Raw genomic sequence first — 9,602 nt, forward strand, 5'->3', positions numbered from 1 at the left:
CAGCCACCGGTTGTTCAAATATTAAAGACGCTGCCTAAGTAGATACCCCATCGTTATGTAATTTAGGCCGTGTCAAAATCATGTCACTTTTAGTAGACCCGACATCGGACATAGATCTTGATTATCTATTCATTGTCCCACTTATAGGGTTAGCTAGCAACTTTAATAGAATATGCTAGTATCTAATTTCTATATGTACTTGCATAACCATACAGATTGATATGGACTAATAATGAACTAATGATCCACCTGACTAGATTGGTCAACTAAATTGATATGTGTTTTCTTGGTAAATTAATGAGATTACTGGTAAAAATATATCAATCAACTAAAATGATACTTAACCAATGGGGAATTATTATACAGACAGCAGAAGTGTCAATCTAGGCTTTTAGGTATTTTTAAAATTACTTTTAGCTTAAAATGCATAGATAACTCGTGAATTAATTGCATTGCTGTACATATTCCTGACATGATCAGGATCGGGTATAGTAGCTACTATATCAATAAATGAAATTAAAATTAAAATGATCTTTAATGGATATAACATATACATGATTTTCCATTCAGACGTCCATTTTAGTGTCAGTGGTTATCCCTTGTGATATATATATTACATTCATACGTACAAAATGTTCATCTCACAAGCGGTCATATATAGGTATAAGAAACTTTTATCCACTAAACATTATAAGAAAAGTAATGTTTACACGTCGTTAATTTTCTAACGAATAAAATTATATACAACCACACATCCATACCGAGTTTTTTTTTTCCGCTTTCTTTTCTTAAACTGTTATTGTACTAAAAGTAAAACGTGAAGAAACATTCATCGAAGCAGAGAAGATATTAAAAGAAACAACAAAAAAACAAACTTATAAATTCTTTGCCCCTTGAAATAATAATAAGTAACCATCCAAATTGAAATGATTCACATCTTTGTATTATTTCTTCGTTTTCTCCTTTCCTCGATCAATAATCACGTCTTCTCCTTCTTCACCGGAACCCTACCGTCGGTACCAGCGAGCATTGCGTACTTATCCTTTCTTGTGAAATTGGTACACTCAAAACCTAAGGTTCCTCCCAAAATCCTTTGTATATAATTTGCCACCTCTATGGGCGATTTGCCTCCTTTACACGTCAGCTCGGCTGGAATCTGTTTGAGGAACGTGATCTCGAACGTCGGCCTCGGGTTCATGAAAGCGAAGTAAGGATCAAGAAGCTTGTAGCCACGTGTGGTTGTACCATGGAACATGCTCTGCTTTGTGTTGATCGCCACGGGAACGATCCGGTCCGTGAGCTCAGCGAAGAGGGCACTAAACCGGAGAAGGAAAGGCTCACGGCATGTGGTTCCCTCGGGACATATCACGAGATCACCTTCCTCTAATAGACGCTTGATGTTAGCTGCGTCTTTCTCACGTTGACGAGTCAACGCAACTGCTTTGATTGGTGAGATCAGCTCAGAGAACTTGCTGATGCTGTAAGTGACGCAGCTGACTTTCCGACCGAGCACCACAGCTGTCACCACCGGGTCGAGGACAGTGCGGTGGTTACAGACCAAGAGGTGACCTGGTTGGCCGGGTTTTGGCGGTGGAGGAGGGTGGCCTTTGACGACTAGCTTGATGCCAGTGAGCTTGTAGTTGTAACGGGCAATGCGTTCGGGTAACGGAATATTCGTGTAGACACGGATGAGAGAGATGACGAAACCTACCGGAAGCCAGAGGAGAGTTAGTAGAGCAACTAACGGCGTTGGTCGTTGGACTAATCTGCCCTCGTGGAATATTATGGGGCTTAAGAGTTTGTTTCTTGGTAACGGTTCGCATTTCGTACGTGGCACCATGTAACCTTCCTGCAGTCAGTAATAGAAAAAAAAAGTACGTAAATTACTATGTTTTAAAGTACAAAAGTGGTTGTAACTTGTAAGTTGTACGTAATTTTTTAGTACCATGCATATATTGTTCATTTTTCTCTAATTATTTAGGAGAGTTGACAGCAAAGTACTCACAAGTCACAAGAGATACGTGTGTACTATCAGACTTATTGATGGTTGGAAAAACATGTATCTAGAATAACCTATGATTATTTTATATACTAGTTTATCAAGAAAACTGATTTGAAGTTTATGAAATATAAGTAGAGCGAAAAATAAATAAAAGTAGAGCGAAAAAGAACCAAAAAAGAGAGATGATCATGGCTTTTACATGATGAAAAAAAACTGGTGGTTGGTGTATGAGGAACCTAAGTTATTACTATTATTTCAGGTTTCCAAATTCACTGAAAACTACCCAAAAAATCTAAGAAAAAAATATTAGCATAAAAAAATCAAAGTAATTAAGAAAGGGTTATTTAGGTTGTTAGGAAAGTAAAATTAAGTAAATGGCTGATGTCTTTTAAAAAAAAAAAATTGGGGTGTTATAGTAAAAGAACATCTAAAGTAAATCATTATGCCTTTTAATAACAAAAGATATTTAGAAAAATAACACCCACTTTTTGGTTTCCTCATTAAAAAAAATGTATATGCTTTTAATAGCAATGGACCTAATTTTATCACCATTTACTGATCCACACCAAAAAGGCATAAATATGATTGGCCCAAAATTATTAGGAATGGTAGTAAACTCCATAGGACAACACAATAATTATTATACCAAAGAAGCTGCAAGAACGGACATATATATATATACACTCATAATAACGTCCTCTATGTTATTTAATGTAAGGTAGATGGTAAGAAGTATAGAAAGCGACAAATAAATTTTAAAAAGAGGTATTGACGGAAATAACCTTGCAGATGGACATGAAGTCGTGGTCCGTCTTGCTATCGCCGAGCCCCAAGTCAGGTAAATCAGACGCAAGGCCACCAAACTCTCTCAACACGGCGTCGCGTTTGTGTTGGCTAACGAGAACACCCGGTTTTCTTGCGAACCCGGTTGCCCGACCCGATTTTGATACCTCTAGCTCTGTTCCAAGAACTTTGTCGACTCCTAGGAACGTCTTGACGAACGGCTCGACCATGATTCGAGGACTCGCCGTTACTATGTACCGCTTCCCGAACGTGTTGAAGATACGCCACGTGTCGGGCCTCACGTCCTCCGCGTAGAACCTCGGAAGGACGGAGCGGACCACTAGCTCAACGTCTCGGATCTTGAGACCCGCGAAGGTGATGAAGAGGAAGACGTTGATGGCAAAAGTCTCGGAGACGGACAAGTACGTAAGGTAAACGAACGGTACGGACGCTAGGAGGATCAACGCTCGGAGCAAGCTTCCTGCTTCAAGGGCCACGAGAAAATAGTAAGGGAAGGCGCTACGAGAGATCAGTAGTGTCCCGTCTAGATCAGCGGCTGCGGTCTGGTTCGACCGGTCCTTAATGTCACACTTTGATATCGGCTCGAAACGGCGACGCTTCTCCTGAGCAGCCCCCATTAGTGAAGAAGCCGGAGGGAGAGGAGAAGAGAGAGAGAGAGAAGGGGGGGGGAGGGAGTTTTGGAAGGTGAGAATGGATATGGATTGGTGAATACTTTTGGGAGTGTTGTTTATATAAAGAAGCAAGAGAGAATGGGCATGATTTTGTTGTTGTGGTGGTTTGATATTAGTATGCCAAAGAGATATATGTGTTTTGATTTTTCAAAGGTAAGAGAGAAAAAAGAACATTAAGCATAATAGATAACAATATCTGTGACTATAACTGTTGTCATGTAAATTAATTAGTAAATCTTCTTAATTCGTCAGGAAGTGATTATGGAGATATATAGTGCCAATAAAGTGGATATCGAAATTTTTTTAATTAGGGAGAATAATTAATTGTAGAAGAAGCTGTTTGAGACGTGTGAAATAGAGAGAAGAGAGAGTTAAAGTTGGTGAAGACCGACACCAATTTATTGATTAACCAAAACTTATTTGAGATTCATCTTATGTTGTTGAGAGCGGCCCACGCGCCGCCGTTTTATAGTTAGAGCAAAATCTCTTTCGGAGAACTGCAAAAACAAAAAAAAACAATGGTTTTTTTTTTGGCATTCTAGTAAGTAGTAACAAATCTTTCAAGTCCCCACTTTTGTAAATTTATCTTCGATCGACCAAAAGATACAAAACAACTTTCAAAGACTCGTATATCAAAATGGTTGAACCTTTGAACTCTAAAACAAATATAAAACAAATAGTATATGTACCAAAACGTACTATATATTTGTCCATAATTAAGGAAAATCATAACCAAGAAATCACCTCCACTGACCGCCTAAGTTCCTAACAACACCACCACCGGCAATTCTGATGCGTGAGTGGCGGGTAATAGTTGCTACAACGGTGCTTGTGGCTGCATCAGTGATATTTTGTACATAATTAAAGAATGATTGATGATTCCTTTTTTTTTTAACTGTACCCAAGTCTAGAGTTTAAAACGTACGTAGACTAAAATGTTTATAAATATGTTAAAGAAAACTATTTGCAAACTGGAAGAAACATCCATATCATGAGTGTTGTATCCGTATCTTTTTGAGCTAGCGATTGTTTCTCATGTTACATGACGTTTTATAGTATATATTTAGTTTCCAGCCTTATGAATATTAAGAATAGTTTTCGAAGTGATCATTCATCATTAAAAAATAAAATAATTAGTTGCATGCTTACCTTAGGATTTTGATGGAAAGACGGAAAAATGATCATCGTAATCTTTTTAAAATATATATAGTCATACAATTTTTTAAAAAGCTTATTATCTCTGGAGTGGTATCATGTTCATTTCTGTAGTATGTGTAGTTTGAAAAATCTATTGCAAGTTACATGGTGCAGTAACAATATTAGATATTCATATATATGATGTGACTGGGTAAATTCTTTTTTTTTAAAAGTAACATCTTCTTAATGGATAGCATGAAAAAAACCACCCAATGAATGATATCTACTTCTTAAATTATATATCTTATTATCACAAAGAAATAGAGAAGGACCATTATGTTGATTTTTGTCTTCCTTTTGCTGGTTATGGAACTTCAAATTCAGGTTCGAAAAAGGATCATTAATTGGAGAAAGACTTTATGAAAAATTATTGTTTTGATAGTTTAGATCGTCGGGCTACAATCTACACGTTTAGATGAACGGTAAACTAATGAGACATTTGTTTAACACTTATCTTGAAGTTGTTTGTCTGACACGTTGAAAATACGATTGCTTAGGCTCAAAGATCAGTTAACTTCCGGATATAACATACACCAGTTAGAAGAATATAGATGCTTTTCACAAGCGTATACTCAAGTGAAAAAGATATAGAGAAAAAAAGAACTCGAGATTAGCTAAGTGCATAGTTGAAGACTACTTTTACATGTGGTAACTAATACAAAGAAAAATCATGTGCGGACTGCTAAAAGTTGGATTCTATTCATCCGCTATAAATGACATATCATCGGTTGCAATACGATTACAACATATATATATATATATATAATTAAAAATCTTGGCAACGGATTCTTTTGGCAATGTTGAGACAAACCTTATGCTTAGTCCAACCGATGAACTTTTCCAACTATTTTTTGGCAATTGATTAGAATGACTAAAATAGAGTTTTTATAGAGTTCAATACAATTTCTAATAAACGTGATCCTTTCCATAAAACACTAAGCAACGCTTATTCATTTTCATGACATTAATCTTTTTACTAATCAATTAATCATCTTTATTGCAGTCACTGATTGAGACCAGTGATCTTGGATCATGTACTTCTCAAATCATTATAAGATTCAAGATATTGGTTAAACTTTGATATGGATAATGAAATGATGGACTTTTTAGAAATCGCCCACAATTTCGTCTCATCCCCATTAGTGGTTAATAGTTGGTACATCACTGAAAAAATGCTATGTTGCCTGTAAATTGCATCAAAAAAAAGTATATATATATATATATATATATATATATATATATATATTAAGAAGTCTCAAATAACTCTTTTATTAGAACTTTAGGGTCCGAATGGTAATGGCGTATTTGATGGTGCGGGACAAAAAAATTGATAGTGCGGTATGGTTCAACTGCGATTCATGCGGAAAAATATATTTGCGGGACAAGTGCGGATTATATCGAATTAGCGGTACAAAATAATTTTTGATTGGTGAAAAGAATAATTGCGGTTCATAACAAAGTTATATATATATATTTTTATTATAATAATTGTATGAGTAAATTAGTAAAAATATAAATAATTATAAACTTCTATATGTTTTGTGTTAACTAAAAAATATTTAGAACCTTAAATACACAGATTTATTTAAATTTAAATTTAAATTCTTATGTAAAAGCCCAACTAAAAATATTATTTAAAAGTTATTAACATTTTTTGTTATTGATTTTGTTATTACAGAAATAAAAGAAGAATAATGTTTTTTTGTATATCTAATTTGTCCAACAAAAAAAAGTAAAAGTATATATGTATTAAAAATTACTAAATAATATTGTAGTACTGTTGCAGTTTTTATTCAAATCCGCTGGGTAAAACTGATGGTCCATTACAAAAATGGTCCAAGACAAAAATTATGGGACAAAACCGCAAATCACCTTTTTTTTCTTTTTGAAAAACGCAAATCAACAGTATATTTGTATGAATGGTGACTTTATATGGTTTTGACAAAAAGACATTCGAATACCGCTTATATAATGTCACCATTCACTATCTTAGATATAGATAAAAAGTCGCAAATAACTCATTTTATAAGTACATAGTTGATATGAGTAGATATAAAAATAAAAATAAAAGAATATGACTTATAGTAATAAAATTAAGTTGTAAAATAAAAGAAATAAATTAGCACTAATATTTACTTTCCTATTCGATACAGATATATTAATATTATGAAATTCATTTTAATCACTTAATGGTGTGTGCCTGTGTGGTGTTTAGATTCTACAGTTTTTCTTGTGGACAAGGTTACGTGATTGATAGATAACAACAATGCATATTTTTCCCAAAAAAAAAAAGCAGAAGATGATAACAATGCCTAATGTTGTGACTTGTGACATGAGAAAGCGAGTATTATCTACCATTATTCAAGTTGTATGTGGTCTCTTTACGCCACCGGTTAAAACATTAAACATTAACCTCTATGAAAACTAGTGAAATAATAATCAAGGGTTACTTGCAAAGATATATAGANTTAATTTTTTTTTTTTTTTTTTTTTTTTTTGGAATTGTACATTCACGATTTCATCTATTAAGAAACAACTGTCCAACTTTTGGAGGAACTAATCTTTTTCTCAGTGAAAGCGAAATAAACCCATCAAAAGGGAAAAAATCAGAAATTTTGAGTAAACTTGCAAGTTGGAAAATAAAGACTTCCAACTGATTTATTAAAACCTTGTATGCGTTTTTCAGAACACATTGAATCTTTTTTCAGAAATGAGTTTCATATTAGTTTTTAGCAATCTATACCTTTTTCCGGAAACTTGATGCTGCTAACAAATTTTCACCAAAACGTGATAAACAATTTTTGCATCCAAAAAAACTAGGAGAACTACTTTGTTAGATAATTAGCAAGTATAATATTTGAAGACATTAAGAAACTCAAAAGTTTATAGGATCGAATTCCTCGTTATATATTAATTAATCATTGACAAAAAGGCAATACTATTGGCTTGAAAACGTGTGTGGAAGAAGTCTCCAAACTAAAATCAAACACGTGCGTGTAATATTTCTATATATGGTATGGATCGAGGGTGAACTTGAAATAGACGGTGGGTAAAAATCGTTATCAAAATCTGTTACATGCATGTGATGATCAGTTTTTCAACCACAAATTGTGATAGATTTTGCGGTTTTAAGATACTGTAAGTGATTGATTTTATTTGTAAACGTCTTGTTCGAAATATTATCCGATCCGATTGTAAATAACATATTCAGGTTCGAAAATTATATATACAAAATAACTATACAACTAAAGGTCATACGCTAAAGATGCTTGCATAAAACACACGTTATATTACATTAAAATAATCTTGAAGAACTTTGGACCAGCAAGCAGTCGACACTCACCATCATCTAACGCGTTATCATTATCATTACATATCACTATATCAGTCGAACTTGTTCTAGTAAAGTCTTCTAGGATTGCTAGCTACGCCAAACATATATGTGAATCACACATCTCATCTCATGTGGAAGATCAACAAGTGGTCGACCTATATCCAACCTCATAAATTCATGATTTGATAACTCAAAAGTCAATCTCTATGAATACTACACCACAAATCCAACATAAAAGAGAGGATCTCAAATTTGAAACCAAGATTCCTGAAGATAAAACAAGAATATAAAAACTCACATGCTGTTCAAAAAAAAAAGTACAAAAACTCGCTAAAATTCATACATCAAATTAAATAATTCATCTGCTAGTCTCTTTGCTCGAAACGAATACATCAGTGTCTCAATAATTTTGACTGCATATTTCGTGGAAAAGGTTTATTTACTCTTCGCCAGACAATTCCCAACAATTTCGAAAATAGTAGAATCAAGATGAATGGAAGGAAGGAGGATAATAGAATCTGTTCCACTCATTCCTTTTAGATATAGTTGAACAATATTTTCTTATAAATTTGTTCACACTTCGAAAAATTTCCTCTACCGGAATGGATGTTACACGTGGAATTACATATGTTTTCATCGTATATTATAAAATTTCCAAACTATGCATTTTTAGACTACCTCTATTATACAATGAGGCTTCATTTTTTGTGCCTTCAGAATGTATTTGATATATGCATTTTAATGCCCCTTGTCTATTTTTTTTGTCGATCGTCATGTCACCTGTCTTCAGTTTGACAATTTCGCAAAACAGAAAATCAATTCCAAACTGTGACCACTGACCACCGTAAGTTTTACTACCGGGTACTAAATTTTAAGTTTTTAACAAACAGAAAATTTCCCAACAAATTGTACCTATTAGTCCAACAGTTCTTTGTAGCCTACTTTCCAAAAAAATCGCGTATTGATAAAGAATTAATTATGAATTTGATATTTTTTGTGACATTTATGGATTTGCTAGTTTTTGTAAATTTTATGGATTTGTCATTTTTAAAAAAATATGATTAAACAATATGTGTTTTATTCATTATGTTTGAGTTTAATATGGGTTCTATTTGTTTTTAGGATTTAGTATTTATTATAAAATATTAACAAAAGATCATAGATATAAATATTTTTTAGTGTTAAAAATAGCATATTCATAAAATTTGTCTCAGAAAATGGTATGTTACGTAAGAATCCCTATTGGTAAAATCATTTTAGATAGAAATACATTGCAAAGCATTTAGTAACTTGCCGCCAAGAAAAGGCATTGAGCAACTTAAGAACTTATCATCAGATGCTTGTTATTTCGTCATATCATCTCTAATAGAAAATGTTTTCTGATGATGAAGGAAAACTAAGAAAAGCTTTCTCGAAACGTATAGAGAGAAATTAGATTTCAAGACTCATGCATATTTATTATTTTCCGTTTTATTAGTAGTATGCTCAATACCTAAATTTAGTGATACCACGTGGGACATTGATGTGGCCTCCATATAATTTACCAACTCATAGGCATTTATTAAGTAGCTTGTATTTACTCTCACCTTTAAAT

The 9,602-nt window shown here is 33.4% G+C and overlaps 1 protein-coding gene across 1 annotated transcript; it reads right to left on the bottom strand.

Moving 5' to 3' along the window:
- Positions 663 to 3,695, bottom strand: LOC104782244 (glycerol-3-phosphate 2-O-acyltransferase 6). The gene is made up of 2 exons (XM_010507121.2): positions 2,785 to 3,695; positions 663 to 1,849 (listed from the first exon to the last, which is right to left on the bottom strand). The coding sequence occupies exons 1-2, from the start codon at positions 3,421 to 3,423 to the stop codon at positions 980 to 982; spliced, it is 1,509 nt and encodes a 502-aa protein (XP_010505423.1). The 5' UTR covers positions 3,424 to 3,695; the 3' UTR covers positions 663 to 979.

This window comes from Camelina sativa, chromosome 4 (assembly GCF_000633955.1).
Source record: "Camelina sativa cultivar DH55 chromosome 4, Cs, whole genome shotgun sequence".
Classification (NCBI taxonomy): Eukaryota; Viridiplantae; Streptophyta; class Magnoliopsida; order Brassicales; family Brassicaceae; genus Camelina; species Camelina sativa.